Here is a 25,855-nt window from a genome sequence, read left to right as displayed (position 1 = left end):
TTTGGCCACTTACCCAGCAGGCCGATGTTCAGAGGCTGTCTGCTGTGCGGTGGTGAAGAATCTTACCTCTGGACTCCTGCCTCTCCCCCTTCCTTGCTCCCTCCTCTGTGTCTTGGCAGACAAACAGAAGTGACAAGGCTCAGGAGTTCTTTGCAAAGCAGGCCACGGAGCTCCAGAACCAGGCCGAGTGGAAGGACTGGTTTGTCCTTCCCTTCCTGCCGTCCCCGGACACCAACCCCATCTTTGCCACCTACTTTTCTCGCCAGTGGGCCGACACCTTCATCGTGTCCCTGCACAACTTCCTGAGCGTCCTGTTTCAGTGCATGCATATCCTCTCCGCTGCCCAGGGCTGGGGGCCCAGGCTGAGGCAGCCCGACAACGTGATCAGTGGCCGCTGCTCTTAATGCAATCGTTTCTTCTATGCAATGCCCAAGGATCACTGTCATGTGTCACGTGAGGGGGCTGGACAGATGGTGGTTATTTTGATCAGTAGGCCGGAGATCGTAGGCCGGGAATTGTCATCATTATTACAGTTGTTCAGCAGCTCTGCTGCTGAATAGTGGACATGTGTGGGTGGGGACTGTCGTAGCAGTGGGGGGATAGGAGCCCTCAAATAGGGCCTCTCTCAGCAAACGCAGGGGTCAGTGCAGAGCTGCTTTGCAGCGAAACCGGCCAACCTCGAGAGCACCCTTTGTGCATGCCCTTTGCCCCCCAGGATTCAATTGCCTTTGTTGGGATTCGGTAGCAGGTGAGAACACTTCTAGGGCCGGAACTTCCTCCCTGTGTTAGTGCCTGGGTCACTGTCTTTATAATGACCTTAGGGTCCCTTGACTTGTCAGAGGACAGAGCAGCTTTAAGAACATAGGTGTGGATATTTAAGAGAGGATGTAACTAATTTACAGCCTGACGTATTTACCATTTTGTCATGGAAAGCCCAGGACATCCTCCTCGTCACTCTTGCTCTCTAGCAGGAATTCCACGGGAGGAGAAGGGAGTCTGGTTGGAATGGGGCTGTCTGGTGGGTCACTGATAAACTGGACGTGCGGAGGTCTATCCACCATCTCCTTTTGGCTCTGGGAGGAACGTCTTCTGGTGGAGGTAGGAAGGGAGTGTTTCCTTTTGTGCTGTGGTGAGTGTGAGTTACGCCCTTGCCAGGTTGGCCTTTTCTCTCCCCCTGCTGCTGCTCTTCATCCCCAGGGCTTTCAGACAAAGCTAACAGGGGGCCCAGCCCAGAGGTGGTTACGGCTTGACCCCGCGGGCCCTCTAGGGAAGTGTGCTTCCCCGGTACTGAGGCCCTGCCTGCCTTGTGCTCCTCTGGACTGAAGCTGTTTGAGGTGGTCAGGAAAAACAGACACCATGACCTAGAATGTGGGTGCTCATAGGGTGGCAATCTGCAGAAAGCTTGCTTCTCAAGTCTGAACCTCTGCCAGAGAGGCTCAACCTGCGGAGGGGAAAGGCGAGTGGCCAGCTGCTGGGCTGGCTTTTTGCTCAATGTCACTAAAGCTTAGGCTGGCTGTGAAGCCCGCAGGATACTAGCCCTTTACTGCTGGCATTTGGGAGAAAGCGTCAGGTTTGGACTTATGTCCTCTCTGTGGGCTAGCCAGGCAGGTTGTCATGTGTCCGTGAGTCTCTCTGAAGGAAGTCAGGCCAGGCCCCGTGTCAAGGGAGACTATTCATAAAGCTGTGAAGAGCCCACAGCACAGAGTTTTTACTCTGTGTCATGTTCAAAGGTGTTGGTGTGGTGTCAAGAGTTTGGGAAGGGCTTTTAATCATTTTGCAGGCAGGCTTATTTATTTTTGTTGTATTGAATTGTTTTATTGCAGAGTTTGTGATAGAATATATTTTTTGATTTGAATTTTATTTTTATTTTTTGATTTGAACTTTATTTTAGAATATATATTTTAATTGGCTATTTTTCCCAGCTTTGTTGGAGTATAATTGACAATTAAGAATTGTATATATTTAGGTATAAAACTTGATGGTTCGGGGTATGTACACATTGTAACATAATCACCACAGTCAAGTTGATTAAGAGGCAGGTTTATTCTTTAACTTGGTGCACCGGTTCCCGTGATCCTGAACTTCGATGCAGAGTGCCAGCGGACCAACCAGGTTCAGGAAGAAAATGAAGTTCTGCGCCAGAAGGTTTGTTGCAAACAATGCTTGCTCCTTGGGAAGTACTTCTGCTTTTCATGTGTAAAATTAGGTAGTAGCCATAGGGGGCTGATTTCAGTAGAGGAAAGCACTGATCTCAGATGAAAGTGAGTCACCAGAAAGGCAGTGTTGGGGATTTGGGGGCCATGTGACAAGTCTTTGAAAACCAGAGGTGAGGTTCATGTTGTAAGTCACGTAGCGCGAACAACACAGTAACAGGAGTGAACTTTTAAGAGGAAAAAGACTCTATGCATTGATGTCACCTTACATCTAACCTGCTTCCCACCCCTAGTCCTTTTCCACCTGTCCCCACGTCTGTATTGTTTACGGCCCAGAAATGATTTAATTGTTCTCAGCTAAGCTAAACTAGGTTTCTCTAGTTTGGTAAAATGATAGCTCCAGGGGACCCACATTTGCCTTTACATTTTGCCTGAGGAGCCTTTCTCTAACCTTGAGATTGACACATCTTCAGAAAAGGGAGGATTTTTTAGAAAAAGGAAGGTTATAAGCTGTTTAGGTTTGGGGGTTTAAGATTCTTGGGTTTGGGGGTGTGTGTATAATTTTCTTCAGGCAGAAGGTCAAAAATGCTGACCTTCATTTCAAATTTCTTTTTTCCATTTGAGTTCCAAAGTCTGATTTTGTAGATTCCAAAGAGCAAAGCATGATTGGGAACTATTTTTCTCACTGAATTCAGGAAGAAGCGAGTCAAATGATAAAAAGAAAAAGAAAAAAGTGGGTTCTGTATATCTAATGGTTTTTAGTTTTCTCGCCTCCCTGTAGTCAAGTACCAGCAGCCTCACCCATTTTTCCAGTCTGCAGAGAGTGAGAGAGGCACTACGAGGTTGAGGGCGGGTGGCCTTTGAGCCAGTGTGCTTGGGTTTCGGATGTGACGTGAGTCTAATCTTCCTCAGGGGAGGGAAGGCTGGGTGAGATCCCCATCTTACTCGTCCCACCTCTACGCAGCTGTTTGCACTGCAAGCCGAAATCCACCGACTGAAGAAAGAGGAGCAACAGCCAGAAGAGGAAGCGGCCTTAGTCCAGCACAAATTGCCTTCTTATGTCTCCAACATGGACCGCCTGGGGGACTCGGAACTGTGAGTGTGTGCTGCGCCCACTCCGCGCCTCGGTCCCCTGTGCTCTCCCCTCCCGGTGATGACGTGGAATTGCCAGGAGCCTCCCGGGTGCTCACTGTTCTTGTCTGAGCTTTCTGAGTAAGGTCCCCTGGTCCTCTAGTTGTCCCCTACCTCCCAGCCTCTAGGCCTGTTCTTCCAGGGGCCTGCACGTCCAGATACGTGCAGCCTGGGTTAATAATCACACCCGCTTTCGTGAAGCCCTGGGAAGTTTCTGTGCCCTGAAAGGAGCGCCTCTTGGATGACACGATTGCCAACCACAGGTTGGATGCATTTCTCCGTAGAAGCATGCTCTTGTCCCAGGGTTGGGAAAGGTAGGCAGGTTGGAAGAGAGGTATTTGAGCAACCTTAAAAAAAACAGCTAGTTACAGCCAAAAACCCAGGCGATGAGAATAATAGCAGTTGAAGAGACGACGTAGGCGCCACAGGTCACAGAATTAGCGATTGGTGAGTCAGGATGCAAACCCAGGCAGTCAGATTCCAAACCTGCATGTGGCCAAGTACTGCAGCAGATGAAACTGCTCTAGCTTCTGAGCTAGCGCCCTCCGATGGAAATAAAGTGCAAGCCAAAAATCAAACTTCAAAATTTTTAGTAGCTATGTTAAAAAAAGGAAAAACAAGCTCATTTTAATGATATATTTTACTGAGCCCAACTTTCCCAAAATATCGTTTGAACATGTAATGAATATAAACAAAGTATTCATGAGATATTTAACATTCTTTTTCATGCTCAGTCTTGAATCCCAGTGTGGATTTTACGCCTCCAGCACATCTCCATTTGGACTAAAGACATTTCAGGTGCTCAGTGCCCCGTGTGACCAGTGGCTATTAGACAGCGCTGCTCTGAGCTTTACCACGGCCCTCAAAGAAGAGCCGCAGCCTTCACCATTGTGCCAGTTAGGCTGCTGGTTCCCCTCGTACGAGAATAGCACCAAGCATCACGCCGCCTTAAGGCCCAGGCGTGCGAACCTGGCCAAGGCCCTGGTCACTGGCAGCGTCCATAGCCTGGGAGGTCTGTGCTCCGGGTTCTCCCAGGTCCCCCCTCCAGCGCTGCGACCTTGTGCTGTCTGCTTGTCCAGAGCTATGGTGTGCAGCCAGAGGAACGCTTCCCTCTCCCAGTCGCCTCGCGTGGGCTTCCTGTCCTCTCTGCTACCTCAGAGTAAGAAGAGCCCCTCAAGGTTGTTGCCTGCCCAGGCCCCCGCTCAGTCTCAGAGCTCGGCCAAGAAGGAGTCCTTTGGCGGCCAGGTTAGTGCAAGTTCTGCCTTTCTAACTCTCGCCAGGAGGCCTCCGACATCCCACTCGTCAGGTGGAGACTTGTCCACCCTCCCTTAGGACCTGCAGGTGGAGGGTGGATGGTGACAAGAGGAAGTATGCTCTGAAGGGCCCCTTCCCGTTTCTCATAAATGTCCCCTAACTCATGAGCGCTTATGACTGCCATTTGTTTCCTCAAGTGTGGATTCAAGCAATTCTGGACTTTTAGATTTTTGGTGATATAAAGTAGCTTGTTGATAAAGACTAAATTAAAGTTACTTCTAAATCCAGTGTAGTATTTCTTTTACAAGTTGTTATTTCCTGATTCTGCAAAGGAGTTTTGCTATTTTTCACTTTTTAGAAGCTTGCAAGAGAATTTCTTTTATGCCAGCATATGTCCAAAATTGAGGAGTTTTCCAGGCAGAGATGGTCAGAATTCATTGCTTTCAGAAGTGCTGGCCAGAGTGAAACTTTAACAGACCCATAGTTATGCCTTATTGCTCGGGTAGGGACTGTTTCCCTTTTAATATATTTTTATTAGTCGCAGATACAGTAAGTTGTCATCATCTCTGCCTTCCTCTCCTGCCACCCTTGGCTTGAGTACAGGTGCAAGTAATGCAGCAGCGTGGGGCTGCTTGGGGAGAAAGGGGTCCTCCCCAAGGCTGCCATTGGGATGTCGGGGCTTTTAGCACAGCACTCGGGTTTAGTACTGTTGTTGAAGTGCAGACATTGCGCAGGACACCAGGGAAGAAAGCATGGGCTTTGCAGTTGGGCAACTGTACCTTGTTTATCATCCTTGCTCAGATTGCTTAAACTCATCCCACTTCACTTGGGATGATGATAACAACGGCATTCACTCCCTAGGGGCAGGGTTATTTGAGCTGATATGAGAGCCCTTGGTATATGCAGTGCCTGGCAGTTCATAAGCGCGCAATACATTTTAGTTGTAGTTTTTGTAGCTGGGAAGGTATTGGCCTCCTGGGTACCTAAGTCAGTTCTGAGACCTAAAGTGGCAGCAATGCAAAATGACTGCAGCCTTAGCATCCAGGGGGTTGGGGGCATCAAAAATCAGTCATGGTTATTCTACGACTGTTTTTTTGAAGTTCAAACCTTAAAAATTAGAACTGCGGTTTTGTAGAATGTGGTTGAGTAAGTTTTACGGTTTGCTTTGCAAATCTCTTTCACTGTGCAAGATTTTGTAAGTGTAGTAGATGACGTATGGAATGCTACGTCCCTCAAAATGTGCATGAAATGATGAAATTCAATTTCATTAACTTAAAAGAAAATATGGAGACGGGGTCTTTGGGCTTAAGCCCGTGGCCTTATGTTTACGTGTTCAGGCGCTAAGGTGTCCTATGGTGAGGGTGAAATGGGATTGGAAATTTTTTGTATGATTCTTGTTCAGGAGACAAAGGTAAGCGTGTGTAATTTGCAGAAAACATGCCTTCCTTTACCTCTGAAATATATTCAAACAAAGCTTGGGTCACCGCGGGGCATGTTAACAGAGCAGAGGCAGCCTTCTTTCCACTTCCTGAATGGAGTCGATAAATGTCTGCAATCTGAAAAATCCAGTGGTTGGGTCACTTGTTTTTTTTACTGATATATTAGACTCAGCAGTGACGTTTCAGTTCTAAAGATAACTAGTATATTTGAGGTTCAAGAAAAAGCACAGAATTTTAGAGTTGGAGAAAGCTTAAAGGTCACTTGGCCCACCCTCCTACTGAGAGAGGGCACGTCCTGTGACTGATTGCCTCCTGTGCTGGGGAGGTCACTGCTTGTACATGAGGGATGTTGGCCTGTTTGAAAGTTGTTAGTTGAAACCTCTATGATTTTTACTCACTGATCTTAGCTTTGCCTTCAAGCTATGAGAATGAGGCTTCTGGTTAGGACAACCCTTCCTGTCTTTTCCAGGCTAAGTACTATGTTCATTCCTTCCTTTCTGCCCAACTGTTTACCCATGTGGCATGATTTCTAGACCCCTCACCATTCTGGTTCTCTTCTTCTAGGGGGGACATTCTAATTTTTAATTCCTCTATACAATCGATGGCCAAATTTGAGTTTACAATTCAAGATGCTGTCTTACCAATACCAAATGCAGTTAGCTGTGTGATCACTTCCTGTGATTTTAATGCTATACTGCTTTTAACGCAATAGAAAATGACATTGGTTTTTTAATCAGCCACGTGGCTTCGTTAGTGCATATTTAGCTTGTAGTCTTTTCCTCACTACTACCATGCCAGAGAGCCTTCTTTCTTTTTTACTCTTAATAAGCAAGCAAAACAACATGAGTTGTGTTATTAAATTAGCAATACAGGGACTTCTCTGGTGGCGCAGTGGTTGAGAATCCGCCTGCCAATGCAGGGGACACGGGTTCGAGCCCTGGTCCGGGAAGATCCCACATGCCACGGAGCAGCTACACCCGTACACCACAACTACTGAGCCTGCGCTCTAGAGCCCGCGAGCCACAGCTACTGAGCCTGCGTGCCACAACTACTGAAGCCTGCACTCCGCAACGAGAGAAGCCACTGCAATGAGAAGGACATGCACCGCAACAAAGAGTAGCCCCCGCCTGCCGCAACTAGAGAAAGCCCGCGCACAGCAAAGAAGACCCAACACAGCCAAAAATAAATAAATAAAAAATAAATTTATTTAAAAAATTAGCAATACATAAAATGATAGGCTTTCCTATTTTAAATATTATTTATACATAGCATTGTAAGTTTCAGTCACAGCATTTTACCCACTTGTGATCAGTCACTGTAACTGTTGTTGTTATCACTGAAAAGTTCATAAAATTATAGATGTAGAGTCTCTGGCGATACACTCTCTGTGCTTTCACTATGAACCCGGAGGCAAAATTTTAGAAACACATGGAAGTAGCTGTAAAACCACAATTCCTAAGCTCTTCTGGGATCTCTGTGACAGAAGCCCCTGTGGGCATCTCCTCAGCAGGCTCTCCCACTGCAGTTTTACCCCATCCTCCCCTCCAGTTATAATTCCACTCCTTCCATAACTACTCAGTCCGTTGTGAGGGGGAATTATGGTTATTACAGAGATAACCTCTAATTGGCTGTAATGCAAAGAAAGCAAAGCGACCACAGACTTCTGTATTTGTAACTCTTATTAGTATCAAACTACCTCATAGCTCCCGTGACATCAGCCGTAAGAAGGCTGCCCTTGGGGGCATCTTAGCAGGATGGGGAAAAGGGAGCCCTCTTCCCCGTCTTTCATTCTGTAATTTCTGTGTTACTAGGGCCTGTCTTCTGGGTGTCTTTATTTTGCTTCAGGTGAGCCTAAATTACTGGAACTTGTTCTCTGTTCCATTTGGATGACTGCCTGGTAAGCTCTATTCAGGCCACCGAAAATGAATTTAGATCCTTCCCTAGAGTGAGAAGCAAGAAGGTCAAATGATAAAACATAGGTTAAGATACCTCTCCTGAACTGTAGGAGACAGGTAGATTATGGTAGAACATGACAATACAGTTTGGACTGTTGGAATGTTATCTGAATCCAGTAGTTAAGCTTTTTATGAGGTTTGCTCGTAAAACAAAATAAAACTTTCAATTACCGGTTGTATCACAGTGAACATTTACTTAAGTTATATGCATTTGTAGCTTAACATATTTAGGTGTTTGGTGGATGGCTGCATTCATCAGCTTTTAGCGTGCTATTGTTTTTGTTGATGTTTACCCTTCTTTCGTAAATAACTTAGATATAGTTTAAGGAGAAGCTCTCTCTAAGCAGGATCTGATAGGTCACACTTAGGTCTATAGCTCTTTTGGTATAAACTACCCTATCATTATAAGGACAGTTCTTCTTAATTTATTGCAGTGCCTTATGTTAATTGCCTGTGTGAAATTTCATTTCGGAGTACTGTCCAGCCCCCAACCTAATGATAAACTGGACAGCTTCCTTGCCATCTTGACTTGACAGGGAAGCATTGCTTTTGTTCTGCTTAATGTTGTAATGTATTTGCTGGGGAAGGGTTACAAGTGGCTTTTGTGTCAGCTAGAGGAATTTGAAGTCTATCCTAAGCCTCTCTATTCCATCAGTTTGGGCCAATTGAATTGAGCACCCTTAAAACCACGTGTTGGAAAAGGAAAAAAACACCACTTATCAGGTGTAGCAGGTGAGTAAGGAAAGACAGGTGTGCCACCAAGTACCTGTCCCTGCTCTGCAGCCTTCCCAGCCTTTGGTTCCAAGGTGAGATACCCCTGTGGTCTGTGTACTTTCTTTGGGAATGCATGCAATATTAAATGGGTTCTTTTCCTTCTCAAATATCCAGTTTAAAGATCTCTTGGTCAGGCTGATAAATCTGTGAAACCTGAATCATAGTTGTGCCAGGCTGTTCGAGACTTCCTTGCTTGCCAGGATCCCACTATTTTGGAAAACAGCCGTCAACCCTGGAAACTGATCTCCCTCCGCCTCTCAGTACTATTTTTATAGCTAGCTGTGGAGTTCCCATAGCCGCCTTTGAAGTCCAGAAAACATGGCCTCTGCTGTCAGTTTTTCTTTTGTCTTGTCTATCAAAATGTTAGAGCTTTTGGAGACGTGTTTTGGAATTCTTCATTTCTAATTTTATTTGAGTCCTCTTTTTTTCTTGGTAAATCGAGCTAAAGTTTTGTCTATTTTATTTAACTTTCAGAAAACCAGCCCTTAGTTTCACTGATCATTTCTGTTGACTTTTTAGTCTATTTCATTGTTTTCCACTCTGATCATTGTTATTTCCTTCCTTCTACTAACTTCGGGCTTCATGTATTCTTCTTTTCCTAGTTCCTTGAGGTGTAAAGTTAGGTTGTTTACTTGAGGTCTTTCTTCTTCTTCTTTTTTTTTTTTTTCGGTACGCGGGCCTCTCACTGTTGTGGCCTCTCCCGTTGCGGAGCACAGGCTCCGGATGCGCAGGCTCAGCGGCCATGGCTCACGGGCCCAGCCGCTCCGTGGCATGTGGGATCTTCCTGGACCGGGGCACGAACCCGTGTCCCCTGCATCAGCAGGTGGACCCTCAACCACTGCGCCACCAGGGAAGCCTGACAAATGTTATATCCTTTTGTTGGAGTGACCCCATTATCATTATATAATGGCCTTCTTTGTCTCTTGTTACAGTCTTTGGCTTAAAGTCTATTTTGTCTGATATAAGTATAGCCTCCCCTGTGGAATTCTTTAGTCTGAGCAGTTTGCCCTCTGGGTCAGTAGATACAGGGAGGAATTAATAGATTTGTGTAATGAAGGTTGGCATCCTTGGATCTCCTCCAAGGGAGTGAACCACCCCCGACCCCAGTACCCACCCCGGGACCGTGTGAGGGACCATGGTTACCTCAGGACCACCTCTTACTTTTGGGAAGGTGACAGGAGTCACCTTCCACTTTCCAAAACTGTGGGGCCTATTCAGTGTTCCATGGACCATGGGATACTTTTCAAGAATGGCTGGAAGCACCCAGAGAAGGGCCTTATCTTGGTTCTTACTTTGCTCCAGGATTATGACATTTCTTCTTATCTTTTCTATTCAGTGTCACTTTCTTCCATGTGCTCCCATCATGGTTTTTCTTTCTTCAGGTTTCTCAGAGTTTGGGGCTGCTGTCAGATCTGGATGTAAATTCCGGTTCTGTCAAGTTCTCCCTGTGTAACCTCTCTAAGCATCTGCTCCCCATGTTAAAATAATGCCTCATCTTTAAGGGAATATTTGTAAGGTTCTTAGCATGGCAGCTTACATATGGTAAATGCTCAATGAGTAATGATGTTATTATTGTTGTTGGTTTTCTTCTTAGGTTATTTTTTAAAAATCTTAACTAAGAACTTTACTTTTCCCAAAATAAGTCAGAATTCAGAGAATCAAATACTCTTTCTAGAGAAAACATCTGTTACAAGCACAAGTAGATACCAATGGAGGTCACCTCAGTCAGAAAACCAAAAATAACCAATCCTGTGTAGGTCAGCCACAGTTAGGCTCCAGGTAAACTAATAGCTTTTAAAATTTCCTTTCTTAACTGTTCACATGACTCCAGGGTCCCAAGGAACGTATGTTAATCATTTTAAGTTGTTCAGTGTTAGCATAAAAAATAACCAGTAGAAGAACTGGAAGCCCACAAATAGACTTTGGTTGAGTTTATTCTCTTTACTTAGGACTTGTGTACAAATGATTTGTGAGGAGGTTGGTCTCAAACCAGAGTGGCTGTTTGCATCCTATCCCTTTGCTAAGAGTGTAAAAAAAAAAAAAAAAAAAAAAAAAAAAAGCGTGTGTTGGGGGTGGTAGGAGTGTGACCATCACAACTGTGGGAATAAGGGTGGAAAAAAAGAAACCAGCCAGATAATTTGGGAAGGTGATGAGGTGGCAGTTCCTTTTTAAAAAGCTCTAGATTAGGAATCTTCAGTCTCTATAGGAGTGGGAATTACTGAGTTCATTTGCTGTAACCTTGGTTGACTTTATCTCTCTTGCTATGAAAAGGAGCCAGAAGATGCCAATTTCTCTCTTGTCCAATTTATCTTGCTCAAAAGACCTTGAGTTTCCAACAATTTCTGTTAAGACTTTCTGGTTGCCTAGTAATCATTTCCAAATACCTCAATATTTGTTAACATTGGCTGGTTTAGTCATGCACTTGGCCCAAAACAAGAGGATACTGTGTTCCTTTTTCCCTCCAGAGGGGTGGTTTTATTTTGCATAATTTTTTTGCTGTATTGCCCAAACATATAATTGCTCGTAAGTCTTTCTAACACCCAACGTAGAGCCCGATCTGCCTCATAATTGTCACTTAGTAAGTGCTAAGCTAAATAAAGTTAACTGTTCCAGTTAGATCAAGGAGATACATATGTATTACCTCCAGGTGATAGGTGTGGTGGGTGGAGAAGTGCTGGGGACCTGTCCTCTCAGGATGGGGGAGTGAGGAACAGAAAGGAGGAGGTCCAGCCTGCTTATGTTTTGCCCTTGACTTTGCTCATGGGCTGACATAGTAACATTTTAACTACCTCTCAGCATGGCCAGGGAGGAACCTTACCCAGGAGTAAGGGGAGAGTCCACTCCTTGCTCCCTGTTCCCCTCCTGGCCCAGGTGTCATGGCCTGGGCCCAGGTAGGAAGAGACTTTTCACAGCCTGGTGTCTCGTCCTCCAGAGCACCAAGGGTAGGGAGCCAGCATGTGCACCCAAGGACGGGAAGAGCCTCTTCAGCGGGCTGGCCACTGGGGAGTCTAGCTGGTCACAGCACCGCCAGCGGCGCCTGCAGGACCATGGCAAGGAACGGAAGGAGCTCTTCTCCATGACTTTGCAGGTATGGCTCGGCCTTGGTGTCTCATGACCGCCTGCAGGGACACCACGCGGCTATGTGGTGGAGGGCCATGGAAAATGGGGGGGGGGCCGTGTAGGGCCTGCTCTTACCTCTCTTGATTTCTTCTGCTGTGTACAGTGTGGTTTTGCCTAACTGGGTTTAATTGCTTGCACTTTGGTGGTTTTGTTCCAAAACCACCTGGGCCTCTCCAGTGATCCCTCTTCCCGATGGAGTGTTTTCCTAAACAGGGGCCATAAAATGCTGGCCTCTAAAAATGTTCCCAGAAGGTAAGCTCTGTGAATAATTGGTTTGGGACCCCTTGCATGCTCTGTCCTTCCCTTAGGTTAACTGTGCGTGTTAGCATGTCACGGGCGCTCAGAGTCGGTGGGAGAGAGACCTGTTTCCCTTGGTTTAACCCAGCATCTCCCAGACTTGCTCAATCACAGGATCACTTTCTCCTGCACTCCCTGCTGGAGCCACTGCCCCGAGAGCCACGTGTCCACACAGCGTTGTGCTGCGGCCCAGGGCCCTTGCCGCGCAAGCTCAGGGACTCGTCTCACTAGGGAATATGGGTTGGGGTCTGCTCTTCCTGGTGGTATAAGCTGCTTCTGTTTCGGTCAAATACTCTGGATTGAAGGCAAAGGGATTTACTGCCTAAGTCACCTTGTTGACCATTTATCTCCTAATTGAGGCTACTTGCCTGTTTTAAAGGCATTTTTTGGTATTAGCAGCCCTGTGCTGGTTCTGGTTCGATAGCGTAGACCCTTATGGCTCGGATCTCAAATCCTTCTGTGCTGTAGGATTAGAGGCACACCCGAGCTCAGCCACTTCTGTAAGGTACTGTTTCTTTGTTTATTCTATTCTATTCTATTCTATTCCATTCCATTCCATTCCATTCCATTCCATTCCATACTGTTTCTCTGTTTATTCTATTCTATTCCTATTCTATTCCTATTCCTATTCTATTCTATTCTATTCTATTCTATTCCATTCCATTCCGTTCCATTCCATTCCATTCCGTTCCATTTCATTCCATTCCATTCCGTTCCATTCTATTTTTGCTGTAGAACTGCTCTTTCTGGGACCCCAAGGAGTGCTTAGAGGAGCCTCAGGAACCACGCGGGTGGTAGAGAGTGCCCTGGCTGGCGCCCCCTGGCCTGGGTTATGTCTGGGTGAGCAGATAGTAATCGTGATGGCCAACACTTGCTGTCCCAGGGAGGCAGAGATGGGTGGCTGCCGCCCTCCCGGGTGGCAGGGTGTGTGGGGTGCCATTTGGTGCCCCGCCTGGCTCTGCTGCTGTGCTCGGGTCCATCTCTGTGCCTGGCCCGTCGCCCCAGTCTCTCAGTACCTCTCTCCCAGGAGGAGGTGCTGGTTGACATAGCAGCGCACTGGCGAGGGGCCACGCTTGCCTGTGACTGACCCGGCTTCACATCAGCATCCTACCCCGGGCCAGCTCTTGATCTTAGACAAGTTATTTAACTTCTGCTTTCAGTCTTACTTTCCAGAGCTGTAAGGTGGGGTTAATAATAGGATCAGCTGGGGGGAGCATTAGATGAGACAATCAATCATACTCACGTAGTGCCTGGAATGCAGTAGGCACTCACTCACTCGCTGATTCTTGTTATCATTGGCCTGGTCTGTCAAGGTGGTGCGTGTCCCGAGTCTCGTCAGCTGTAGCCAGGAGCCTGTGGCCCACACTCCCTCCACGGGGCCTGTGAGAGGAGCAGGGCCTCTAGGAAGGGGCCGCCAGCAGAGCAGGCTCTTGTAGTTCAGAGCTCTTTCCTCTAGACCCCGAGACCACCAGGATCCTCCCCCGAGGGCTGTGGCCTGCGTCCCAGACATCTCGCAGTGTGTCCCCAGACACACTGCACCGGCTGGGCCCGGTGCAGACCCCTCGCAGCTGACTTGTGCCCCCTTTGCTTGGTGCAGTGTGCAGAGAAGAAGCCCGAAGCTGGTGGCCCGGAGGCAGAGCCCTGCCCGGAGCTCCACGTGGAGGTGCTGGAGACCCTGGCGCGGGCTCCCGCCGCAGGCCCTGAGGGTGGGGGGGTCCGGCCCGAGCAGCCGTTCATCGTGCTGGGGCAGGAGGAGTACGGAGAGCACCACTCCTCCATCATGCACTGCAGGTGGGTGTCGGGCCGGCCGGCCGGGGCCAGGGCACTCTGGGGGAAAGGCTGATGGCGTGGGGTTTGGGCTCCCCAGGAAGCCTCGGTTTTCAGGCTGTGCGTGTGAAGGTGTGGCAAGCGGGATGATGAGAGGTAACAGAGATGCGGAGGGTGGGATGGCCCCGAGGGACCGTGGTCACCCCTGAACTGTCAGAGGAGGGCTGGACAGCTGCCGCTGGGGTCCTGCCGAGAGCTGCCGTTGGCCGGGTCAGCCTCTCCACTCCTGATCCTGGGGTGTAACGCCCAGAGGGTAGGTGATCCCTTGCTCTGCTGGACGTGATGGGCTCCGGAGCCGTGATGCAGGAGGCCCTCAGTCTCTAGAGACCACGAGTGCCGAGGGTGGGGCTGTGTGCATCTTGCCCACAGGGCTCAGCACATGATATTGAATAAATGCTTTGTAAGTAGTTCTCAGACAGACGAACGAACGAATATTTCTAGAAGTAGTTCACGCCCGTCCTTGGAGTGTGGGCATTTGAGCCTCAGCAGGAGAGTCAGAAAAGCAATCCTCTGGGTGCGCTGAAGAGGACAGCGGACTAAGGCAAGGATGCTCACAGCGTCCCCCTTTCTCTCCTCTTAGAGTGGACTGCTCGGGGAGGAGGGTCGCCAGCTTAGACGTAGACGGGGTCATCAAGGTGTGGTCCTTCAACCCTATCATGCAGACTAAGGCGTCCTCCATTTCCAAGTCGCCGCTGCTCTCTCTAGAGTGGGCCACCAAGCGGGACAGGCTGGTGAGTGGTCTTGCTTGTTGCTGGACCTGTGGTCTAAGTGAAGAACTCTCCAGGGCTCTCCCCAGTGGCTCCAGCACCACTGGTTGGGGCCTCCAAGACAAGCCGCTCCCTTCTCTCTCTCACTGGGAAGGCAGGGACCACACATCCAGGACTGTCCCAGCAGGCTCCTATCTGGAGGTTACTGGAATTAAGCTGCAGTGGGACCCTGTCCGATGGCAGAGGCCGCTTTCCTGCGTGCGGTGGTCTGGCTTGCTTTTCATCTTCCCGCAGAGAGACAGGCTCCCTGCCTGTTCTCCCCCACCAGCTCCTGCCATCCCTGCACATTTCTGACAGCGCACCACGAGCGTTCTCAGCTGCGCCCCCTCCTGCTGAGACCCCTCCCAGGCCAGGCCGGAGCGGGTGTGTCCTATCCTGGGGTTCCCACAGTGGTGTTAGCATATTTGACGTAGTTAAGGAGATAAAGTTGATTTATAGTGGGTTTTTTTTTTTTTCACCGTATTCCATTTTGGAGGGGATCATACCCAGCAGCCCAAGGAGCAGACCTTGTTTTTTAATAATTTTTGACAACTGCAGGAATTATCCTTACGGCACTAGGATCTCGGGGCTTGCCCTGTACCAGCGTCAGTTTGCTAGGTGAATGCTGAGGCCGTATTCTAGGGAATATTCCTGGGGGACACCCTCAGATCTGCTTCTGGTGCTTTCTTCTGGCGGTCCTCGTTATTGTCTTTGAAGTTTTCACCAAGTACATCACAAGGATAGCCTCCTCTGTTTTTTTCTGGAGGCCTTTGTAGGCCCAGAGCCAGAGGTGTCCCCAGGATGCACAGGTGGGGCTGTCACCCAGCCCAGTGACCAGCTGGGGCCGCTGCCCAGGGAGGTGGTGGTGGATCCGGAGCCAGAGGGCAGGACTGGGACAGCTGGGATTGAAACTGGAAGACGGGGGGGTGGGCGGAGGGTCTCATTTCCAGCTCTACCTGAGGTAGCAATAGAGCTTCTATTCCACACATTCCTTTTGTGGTTTTGCTTCTGTTCAAGGTCACCTGTGACATCTTTAAGTTTTAAATGAGGTCCTTTGTAGCCGGGTTTTCCCCCTGAGCTAGCTGGAGAAGTGGAGGCGGGCCTCACCCCACAGCCTGGCCCACTGCACAGGGGTGGGCCTGGCTCCCCAGTGGGCCTCCCTGAGCGGGCCTGACCCAGAGCTGTCATTTGCTTCTCCCTCCCCCTCTCCTTCCAGCTCCTGCTGGGCAGCGGTGTGGGGACGGTGCGCCTCTATGACACGGAAGCCAAGAAGAACCTCTGTGAAATCAGCATCAACGATGATATGCCCAGGTGCGCGGGAGGCCGCTCCCTCAACTGCTGTGCTCCGCGGGCCTACCTTGGCCTTGGCCGAGCCTCCGAGCCCCGCTCCCCCTCCCTCTGTGGACGGGCGGAGCACTGACCCAGCCCCACGTGTGTTGCAGGATCCTGTCTCTCGCGTGTAGCCCCAGCGGGGCCTCTTTCGTCTGTTCAGCTGCAGCTCCGAGCCTTGCTGCCCAGGTGGACTTGTCTGCACCAGACATCGGCAGCAAGGGCACTAACCAGGTTCCTGGCAAGCTGCTGCTGTGGGACACGAAAACCATGAAGCAGCAGGTGCGGGCCTGCCCCGTGGTCTCCCTGGGGCTGGTCACACCCGGGCAGGCACACAGCCTGTGCTGCCCTGTTTCTGAGGTCTCTTCCCTCTTTGCTTTGGGCTCGTCAAGATTTTGATTTGTGAGGAGGTTTCAACATTTAAGTGTTGAAAAGTAGTAATACTCCAGTGGGGCAGATTGCCAGCAACTGAAGTCGTTCAGCATCATGCCACGAATTTAGGATTCACACACAGCCTCTTATCGGGGCCTTTTGGCTTATTAAAATTCTTTTAAGGGCCTCCCTGGTGGCGCAAGTGGTTGAGAGTCCGCCTGCCGATGCAGGGGATACGGGTTCGTGCCCCGGTCTGGGAGGATCCCATATGCCGCGGAGCGGCTGGGCCCGTGAGCCATGGCCGCTGAGCCTGCGCGTCCGGAGCCTGCGCGTCCGGAGCCTGTGCTCCGCAACGGGGGAGGCCACAACAGTGAGAGGCCCGCATACCGCAAAAAAAAAAAAAAAAAAAAATTCTTTTAATTTAATTTTTTTTAATATTAAATTTTTTTTTTTCTTTTATTGGAGCAGTTTTAGGCTCACAGTAGAATTGAGAGGAAGTTTCAGGGATCCCCCATATACCCCCTGCCCACACACGCACAGCCTCTCCTGCTGTCAGCATCCCCCACCAGAGGGGCACATTTGTTACAGCTGATGCACCTACACTGACCATCATAATCACCCAAAGCCCATGGTTATATCAGGGTTCAGTCTTAGTGGTGTACGTTCTAAGGGTTGGGACAGATGTGTAATGCCACGTAGCCACCATTACAGTGTCACAGAGGGTATTTCCACTGCCCTGAAACTGCCCTGTGCTTCATGTAGTCTTCTCCCCTGCCCCCAACCCCTGGCAACTGTGGATCTTTACACTGTGTCCATAGTTTTGCTTTTTGCAGAATATCATATGGCTGGAATCAGACAGCCTTTTCAGATTGGCCTCTTTCACTTAGTATTCCGCATTCAAGTGGTTTATTTTTCAGGAGACAACTAGAGTCCCCTTCTGACTGCCTCTTAACTTACAATTGCATAAAAATTGCAGCAGCAGCTAGAAGCAGTGAGGACACATGCGTATTCTTAAGAAATGACAGTCTTGAGAAAGCTTGCTCACAGGGCCTGAGGCTCACCTTCCCCAGGAGGGGATGATGCCTTCCCACACAGAACAGCAGCAGATGCTTACGGCTGTGACCCTGAATCCTGAGGGCTTCAGTGCTGTTTACACTCACCTGTTTAAAAGGCAGTGGTGTTTCTTGGGAGAATCGGTTTCGGTCAGGCCCTTACGTGCAGCAGCGTGTTTCCTGCTGGTACCGGACACTTGAAGTGTCCCTGTCTTGGTGGTGGCTGGGTCCCGAGTGTTCTCTTTGTGCCTTTCTGCGCCGTCCTGTTCCCAGTTGGAAGCCTCGCAGGTCTCTCCAGCCAGTCAGGGCCACCCTGCCACGTCAGTTCTCGCTCTCTAGCTCCCTCGTCCTGGCAGATGCGTCCCACTGAGAAGCCAGGTGCCTTTCTGGAGCCAGCCTTCTCCCTCACCCTGAAGTCAGTTCAGGAGCAGACATTGTCAGTTCCACTTCCAAAACCTGTTTCCAGTCTGAACACTTCTCTCCATTTCCGGGGACATGCCCGCTAGCGCCCCTCAGCTGGACGGCTGCTGGACAGCGCCCCCATGGCGCCCGCCTGCCACACTGCGCCTGGGGGATGGGCAGACACGGAGGCACGTCCTGCCCATTCCCGCTCCTCCAGGTTTCCCATCCACACCCCCTGGAGCCCTGCCTGGTCTGGCCCTCCCTGCATGCTGTCCCCTCTCGAGAGCGTTCCTACCCCACTCCATCCGGCTGACATCTGTCCTCCAGCGTCTCGTAGGTGCTCCCCTTTATACCCACCCAGTCTGGTTAGGTCCTTTTTTTTTTTTTTTTTTTTTTGCTGTACGCGGGCCTCTCACTGCTGTGGCCTCTCCCGTTGCGGAGCACAGGCTCCGGACACACAGGCTCCGCGGCCATGGCTCGTGGGCCCAGCCGCTCCGCGGCATGTGGGACCTTCCGGGATCGGGGCACGAACCCGTGTCCCCTGCATCGGCAGGCGGACTCTCAACCACTGCGCCACCAGGGAAGCCCTGGTTAGGTCCTTTTTAATCTTGTTAGTTTGTGCTAAGAACTTGTCGTGATTTGTAATTTTATGTTCACTTGCTATTTTTCAACTTTTCGTTAAATATTGAATACATAGAAGAGAATATTGAAATCATAAGTGTACGGAATAATGAGAAGAACTGTAAAATGAGCACCTTCCTACCATCACGGTTTAAAAGTGGGACATTACCGACACTTTTTATGCCCTGGTGTGCCCTTCCTCAATCTTGGTCTCCTTCCCCCTTTCAAACAGAACCTGTCCTGAAATTTGGTTTATTACCATCTTACATTTTAAAGTTTAGTTTGTCCCTTTTCTAGCTCCAGTTCTCGCTGGATCCGGAGCCCATCGCCATCAACTGCACAGCCTTCAATCACAATGGCAACCTGTTGGTCACGGGGGCAGCTGATGGTGTCATCCGGCTGTTCGGTAGGCAAACGTGCTCACGGCCATCCTGGTCCCCTCCTCAAATGCCCCAGGGAAGAGAATTGGATTTTTGCCAGCTGGACTAGAGGCTATTGCAAAACCCCAGTTCAAGATGCTTGTAATAGAACTTAACTTTGGTCAGAGTCTGCTGTTTTCAGGACCCCCTAATTACCGTGTCCGTGGACACGGGGGGCTGGAGTGGGGGGGGTGGAGCTTAGCAGTCCTCCAGTCCTGAGATGTTGGATCTGAGTCCTCATGGCCCAGTGAGATCCAAGAGGATACGAGAGAGTAATGCCGTCCTGTCCTCTTGGTGTGACCACTTCATTGTCCCCGTGAGAGCGGTAGAACGGTGTGCGTCAGAGTCATTGGCGTGCTGTTTAAAGCTCCTCTCACCAGGCCTGTTTCAGGAGACCAGAGTCAGAGGGTCTGGGGAGGCCCTGGGTACTGTATCTTTAACTGATTTCCAGGGCTCCCTGGGGGGAAGTTACAGCGCCCTCCCAGGAAGGACTTAATGTGTCCTCCTAGACTTACAGGCTCCCCAGATGAGCTCAGGCTCCACCCAGGGATTCCTGAACCTGACTTTTGACCCAGTGAAAGAAGCTTCCATTTAAGATTGGTTAGCAGAAGACTAGGCGCAGTGGAGGAGAGAACTGGTAAAATGAAGCTCCCGGTGCCCACTCTTCACCAGGGGTCAGCTCTGTGACTCCTGTCGGGGCAGAGGGAGGGTGAGAGGTACCTCCTGCTGCGGGCAGATATCTCCCCAGGGCCTGGGCGGGAATCCTAGTGGCCTCTCGTTGCCTCAGATATGCAGCAGCACGAGTGTGCTATGAGCTGGAAGGCCCACTGCGGGGAGGTCTGCTCTGTGGAGTTCAGCTACGATGAGAACACCGTGTACAGCATCGGCGAGGACGGGAAGGTAGGTGGGAAGGGATTTGGGTCAGGAAGCTCCCTTCCTCTGGCTTCGGCATCGGAGATTCTAGAGAGCACCAGAATAGCATGACGGGCTGGGTTCCAATCCCGACGGTACTTTTTACGAGCTCTGTGACCTTGGGCCTCTGCCTCCGTTTTGTCATCTGTAAAACAGAGGTGAAAATAGTAACCAGTCTCACAGGGTCTTTGTGGGGTTTCAATGAGTTCAGTGGGAGTTGACTGCTCTTATGAAAGGGGAAGACCTACATCCTTCCTCCTGGTTGTAGCAAAAAGGACTCATCTCCCTGACCCACCTGACTCAGTGGGCTCCCAGGGGTGCCAGGACGTGCTTCAGTGAGCTTGGTCATTGGGTGGTCACAGCATGGATATGTAGAGCTTGCTGGGGCTGGGGGCTGCAGACAGTTTCGCCCAAACAGAGTCAAGAAATGTAAAAAGGAAGCTGGGGAAAAAAGTAAAAATAAGTGCCCCCTTTAGATCCTCCCTGGAAAGATTCATTAAGATCCTTGGAAAGGGAGCTGGGGCAGGCAGAGCTGGGAGAAAGACTAGCTTTTCATGGTTCCCTCCTGTACCTTTTGGATTGTATACTGTCCACCTGTATTATCCAATGAAGACAGTAATTACAAAATGAATTCTTCATTTGAAAACTACGAGAAGGGGTTTTTAAATCAAAGCTCTACTTCCTATTTATTTGAGTAGGATTCTCAGTTAAGCGGTGGTCACGCCCAGATAGCCTGTCCCTTGGGTGGGCTAAAGGGCTGTTTGCACTACAAAACGTGAAGCTCAGCTTATACCTCATTGCTTGTGTTGCATTGATAGCACTGCTGAGAAACTGGAAGTGTATTTGGAACTTGTCCTATTTTTAAGAAAAATCTAGTTGGGTTCTAACCCTGACAGTAATATTAATAATGAAAACAACAACAACAGTAATAATAACAATCACTGGAGCATTGCCCTTGCTTGAGAGATGGGAATCCAGGCGAAGGCTGTTGCCTGCCTTTTCCCTTTCCTGGAGTCAGGCCAGAGAGAAAGTTCAGGCTTTGACATGAAGTGGCTGAGTCTTTCTAGATTTTCTTCCCTTAAGAAAATGCTTAAATTGTGTTGGGAAGAGTCGGGACTGGGTGGTCATCTCACTACCTTTCCTGGGGCCTGTGGACCCACCTCCTCTTTCCTGGGGCCTGTCCTCTCTCCTCCCCCCGGACCTGGGCTCTGTTGCCGGCCCACTGAGAGTGCCGTGCTTGTGCTTTGCGGTTGCAGTTCATCCAGTGGAACATCCACAAGAGCGGCCTGAAGGTGTCCGAGTACGGCCTCCCCACTGACGCCACCGGCCCCTTCGTGCTGTCGGGTTACAGCGGCTACAAGCAGGTCCAGGTCCCCCGGGGCCGACTCTTTGCCTTTGACTCGGAAGGGAATTACATGCTGACATGCTCTGCCACAGGGGGCGTCATCTACAAGGTACCTGGCGGGCGGTGGCAGGGAGGTTCCTCCTCGGAGGTCTGGGCCCGGTTGAGTTCGAGCCTCTGTCCCTGTTTCTGTCCCAATCTCTGTCCCTCACTGATGGCCGTGGAGAAGCCTTTGACCCGGGGTGGACAGCGCCTGGGCCTCCCGGCTGCAGGCTGGCTCGAGGGAGCAGGCGGGAGTGGGCACGAGTGTGGCATGTCCGTCCTCTCTGCTCGCCTGTCACTGTCCTTGGACGAGACTCTGTGCCTTTTCTGCCTCCCTCCTTGGGAATAATACCAACTATAGAAAACCTCAAGAGCTAGGGAGAAGGGCTGTAGGTTGGTTTGGGGGGACATACCCCAAACAGGAGGGTGCCTAGGTGGTCTGTTCCAGGTACTCTAATCTGGTGTAGGTTTATTGTTTATGGGAGGTCCTGTGGGTCAAGGACGTTACAATCCATGGCTGGGACAGAAATCCGGGGGGTGTGATTTGTCACACGGGATGTTAGCTGTCCACTCAGTTTATCTGCTTATTTTAATTCTCATGTCACAGCCTCTCTGGTTCATGTACTTTTTTTTTGGATGTATGATTGAACGAAATTATAAATCTCTCCTATTTTACTAGCGCTACCAAATAGACTAGGGATGAGAATTTGTGTCGTGGCCTAAGCACATGGTCTGGTTCCGCGTCGCCACGTGGATTCAGTTCTAAGCCTCAGTGTTAGCTCTCTGCCTGGCGGTGTTTTGTCTGCAGGTAGAGTCATGGAGTGGGATGCTCTTTCTCTGGGGCTCCCTGAGCTCGCCTTGCGTGGCTCACAGCCGGCGGGCAGCTGGTGCTCTGGACAGCAGCTGCCTGCGGGCGTGTCCTTGGCCCTGGGCAGTGCACACAGGAGACGGAGAGTGTGGCCCCTCTCTCCTGGGGCTCACGCTCAAGTTAGAATGAGACGCGAGCACCAACAGTGACGACAGTACAGAGCTGAGGGCCCCCAGGGGAGGAAGCCGGGTGGGGGCCGAGTCCTCAGGGAGGACTGGGCAGGGGGGCTGTCTGTGGATTTGAGGCCTTTGGAGGAGGAGGAGTTGGGAGGATGTGGAGGAAGGCAGGCTTTGGGGCTCCACAGGGCAGAGGGGAGCAAGGGCACACTGTGGGGCGAGGGGGAAGGGGGCTGCTGAAGTTGGAAGTAAGGAGGCTTCTGGACTGTTGACCTTGAGCGTGGCACTGGGAAGCCTGGGTTTACTGTCACCCAGGCTCCTCTTTTGCGCAGATGGTGATGATTTGGGTGGCTCTTGCCCTCTCCTTAAAAATTAGTTCCACACTTTATTTTTACTTATTTATTTAAATATATACATTTAAAAATCTTTTAAAAGTTTTATTGAGTTACAGTTGGCAAAAAGCGTATATATTTAAGGTGTACAGTGTGATGGTTTCATATAAAGCTCCCTAATGTCTTGTAATTGCTATCAGGAGATATTGTAAAAAGTTTTCTGTTTACAAGCCTAATTTTATTTTATTATTTAGATTTAGTTGAGTTTCAGGTGGGCTCTCCTTTGCTCTCTGTATGATTGTGTGTTGTGTATGTATGTGTGTATATTATTTTATTTTTGATCATGCAGGCTTTATCATTTGTTCTGATCAGTTCATATGGTTTGCAGTCAGACTTTCTCTATAACCAATTAACGGGTTGAAAGATGTTCCTCTGTCATTTAAAAAATGTCAAAAATGGGGTCTAATTATTTAAGGAATATAATGACCTTCAGGTCCCATTTTTACAATCTATAAGCAATTCATGATTGTTAAAGATGTTTTCTCCGTGAAGGCTGAATACTTCCTCTCTCTTGCTCATGGATGTTACATGTAGCTGGATTGATAGCCTGCTCCTGGTTTCCCTTCCTTATTACCTTCTGACCCCTCACACCTGTGCACATGAGTCCCGGACGGCAGGTGCTGGTAGCACAGAGGAGAGCTGTGTTTGTGCCCTGACCCAGGGCCTCCGATGCCAGCACTGCTCTCTGGGTGTGTGCTGGCCGCACGGCAGGGAATCACCAAGACCCTGCCCTCCTGCCCTCCTGCCGCTGGTGTTCCCTGGGGGAAGCAAATGTAAAAGAGAGAGGCAGATACATGATATGAGGCTGGGAGCGGTAGATGGTGCTGGAAGAGAACACCGGGCACGAGCAGGAGACATGGCTCATAGCAGGTTAAAGGTGGCAGGGAAAATTGTTTCTTTCAGAGCATATTAGGGACTTATTTTCCACTTCAGCTGAAGGAGTAACTGTAGTCGGGAAAGTGAAGATATTTCGTGGTCCAAGCAACGAACCTGAGACTTTCTGGAAAGGGGGACCTGTGTGCCCGGGCATGTTCTCCGCTTGGGGTGGCAGCCCCCAGGCTCGAGGCAGCTTGGCCACCGAAAGTGCATAAAGTGGATGTGTTTGTGAGCAGTGCCTGATGATGCAACCTCATCTCTCCTGTCCCCTTGCAGCTGGGCGGGGAGGAGAAGGTTCTGGAGAGCTGTTTGAGCCTGGGCGGCCACCGCGCCCCTGTGGTCACCGTGGACTGGAGCACAGCCGTGGACTGCGGGACTTGCCTCACTGCCTCCATGGACGGCAAGATCAAGCTGACCACCCTCCTGGCCCATAAAGTCTGATGGGGCCCGCCCCAGGGGCCACCCACGGAAGCAGTATTATCCTGGGAGACAGGCAGAGACGGCTCAGGAAGACGGGGCGCTCCCCTTCCGGCTCCCTGCCAGGGTGGGGAGTCTTCAGGGAGAGACTGCCCAGGGGGCTCGGGCACTGTCCAGCCGCCTGACAAGAATGGGAGCCATGTAGAACTGTGGCACGTGTTCCCCAGACATCGGCATGCTGGCCTCTGCCAGGAGCAGGCTCCAGATGGTGGGAGGAAAGCTCAGGAAGCAGGAGAAACATTGTGATGGCTTCTCTGTTGGCCTAGAAGAGATTGAAAGTATTTTGTATATATTCAATCAGTTTTCTTTTTTAAAAAAAGAATGTTCTTGTGGTCACCTGGTGTCTCTTTCTGGAATGTATGCGTGCAGCAGAGCATCTCCCTTCACCCTTTGCCCTGGCGATGGTCATTGTGAGCTTTGGCCCCATGCCCCAGCTCTTACCTCACCAGCCATGGGGCTGACCTTTATTGGAGGTTTGCTTGTTGCTTTGCCACGGAAGTAGGACGTCCTCTCTTTACTGCTCCGTTGGCTAACCAAGGTTTGTGCCGTTCCCGTTTCTTTGGGCTCATGTCAAGGAGGCCATGGTGTCTACTTTTCCCTGAGAGTTGGCAGCTTTTGTTAGGACAAGTGCAGGGTCTGAGGCATCTGCCCCTCTCCATCTGGGTGGCTGTGGTTTCCCAGGACCTGTCATTGTGGTTCCTCCCATTCTTTCAACTTCACTTCCCCAAGTTTGAACAAAGCCGGCCACCAGCGCCCTCTTCTGGTGAGTGGCCAGAGGACAGGAGCAAGTCGGCCAGGTGCCGGCCTGGAACCTAGGGTTCACGCCATCTGCGTGTGTCCACAGCCTGGCCCTTTACTCCCTGGCTGGGGTGGGACCTTGAAAAGGCAGATTCCCTCACAGGGTGGAGAGGAACAAGAAAATGACTCCGTTCTCCCGCCTGCATTTCCACCTGAGGCGGTGGGATTTCAGGCCTGGACCTCGGGCTCTGACACTTGACAGGGGCAGTTTGTCACCAAGCTGCTCAGAATAGTTGTTGCAGAGGCTCCAGCCTAGATCCTGGGTGCAGGTCTGGTGTGGGAGTGCTCCCAGTTACCTACTTTTGGAAAATCATGAAGAGATTGGTACTAAAGCTTTGGCTCTGATCTGCTGGGAGTTGGGAGGAAAGCAGGGAGGTGTTTATGTGGCTCAATTATGAGATAACACCAGAGACTTAGTGATAAGTAGTTACTTACACATTGTTACCCATTTCCACCTGGTAATCCTCCTTCAAATGAGCAAACTCAAGACTTTTCCATTTATAATTTTTCCCATCTTCTGCATTGAAGCAGCAACCTTATTGATCTCTCCCAGTGATTCTGTAGGACATTTAAAAAGTGGTCATGTGTTTCATTTGAGTGAGAGAATTCATTGTTTAGCTTTTTCTCTCTCCATCTCGAAGTTTCTGTCTTATTGCCCATTCTCTCTTCTCAATACGGTCTCAACAGTTTGCTGAAATGTCTTTAAGGTTTGTAGAAAACACGTGAAGAGCTGTCTCTTCTCATTTCCTTTATGCTCTGGGTTGGATACCTGTCTCCCTCTTGTTTTGAGCTTGGCTCATAGCTGATGTGACTGAGGCTCCACCAGGAGGGATTGAGGTGGGGCTTCCGCATCACTTTGAAGCTGCCTAAAAACACAAAACCAAAACACCATTAACCTCTGACCTTTTGAAATTAGCAAGTACGATATGTGCAGCGGGCCACCCTGTCCCCTCCTGGCCTCTCTCTGACCTCCACCCCATCCTGAGTGCTTGTCAGCATGCATTCATCCTGGTGTTCCTCCCGTCCCACCTCCTCGCCCCTCCAAGATGAGCTCTCATCCTCCGGTAACTCATGTCAAAACTTAAATGCAGAGACTCCCCTGGTGGTGCAGTGGTTAAGAATCTGCCTGCCAATGCCGGGG

The 25,855-nt window shown here is 50.0% G+C and overlaps 1 protein-coding gene across 4 annotated transcripts in view; it reads left to right on the top strand.

Moving 5' to 3' along the window:
* WDR91 (WD repeat domain 91) overlaps positions 1-24,216 on the top strand; it is a 51,575-nt gene extending 27,359 nt beyond the window's left edge. For 3 of the 4 annotated variants that reach the window (XM_060107653.1, XM_060107654.1, XM_060107655.1), the window contains exons 3-15: positions 120-327; positions 2,063-2,145; positions 3,118-3,248; positions 4,364-4,529; positions 11,639-11,794; positions 13,721-13,914; positions 14,531-14,681; positions 15,913-16,007; positions 16,139-16,307; positions 18,770-18,878; positions 19,679-19,791; positions 21,060-21,257; positions 23,716-24,215. In XM_060107653.1, the coding sequence (XP_059963636.1) occupies positions 120-327; positions 2,063-2,145; positions 3,118-3,248; positions 4,364-4,529; positions 11,639-11,794; positions 13,721-13,914; positions 14,531-14,681; positions 15,913-16,007; positions 16,139-16,307; positions 18,770-18,878; positions 19,679-19,791; positions 21,060-21,257; positions 23,716-23,880 (1,938 nt within the window). In that variant the 3' untranslated portion in view covers positions 23,881-24,215. Of the gene's footprint in view, positions 1-119; positions 328-2,062; positions 2,146-3,117; positions 3,249-4,363; positions 4,530-11,638; positions 11,795-13,720; positions 13,915-14,530; positions 14,682-15,912; positions 16,008-16,138; positions 16,308-18,769; positions 18,879-19,678; positions 19,792-21,059; positions 21,258-23,715 lie in introns of all 4 variants that reach the window. The other variant, XM_060107656.1, reaches the window with a different exon arrangement.
* The last annotated feature ends 1,639 nt before the right edge of the window (positions 24,217-25,855 follow it).

Source organism: Mesoplodon densirostris, chromosome 9 (genome assembly GCF_025265405.1).
Source record: "Mesoplodon densirostris isolate mMesDen1 chromosome 9, mMesDen1 primary haplotype, whole genome shotgun sequence".
NCBI classification, from domain to species: Eukaryota; Metazoa; Chordata; class Mammalia; order Artiodactyla; family Ziphiidae; genus Mesoplodon; species Mesoplodon densirostris.
Note: the sequence above shows the minus strand (reverse complement) of the source record. Positions and strands in the feature narration are given on the sequence as shown.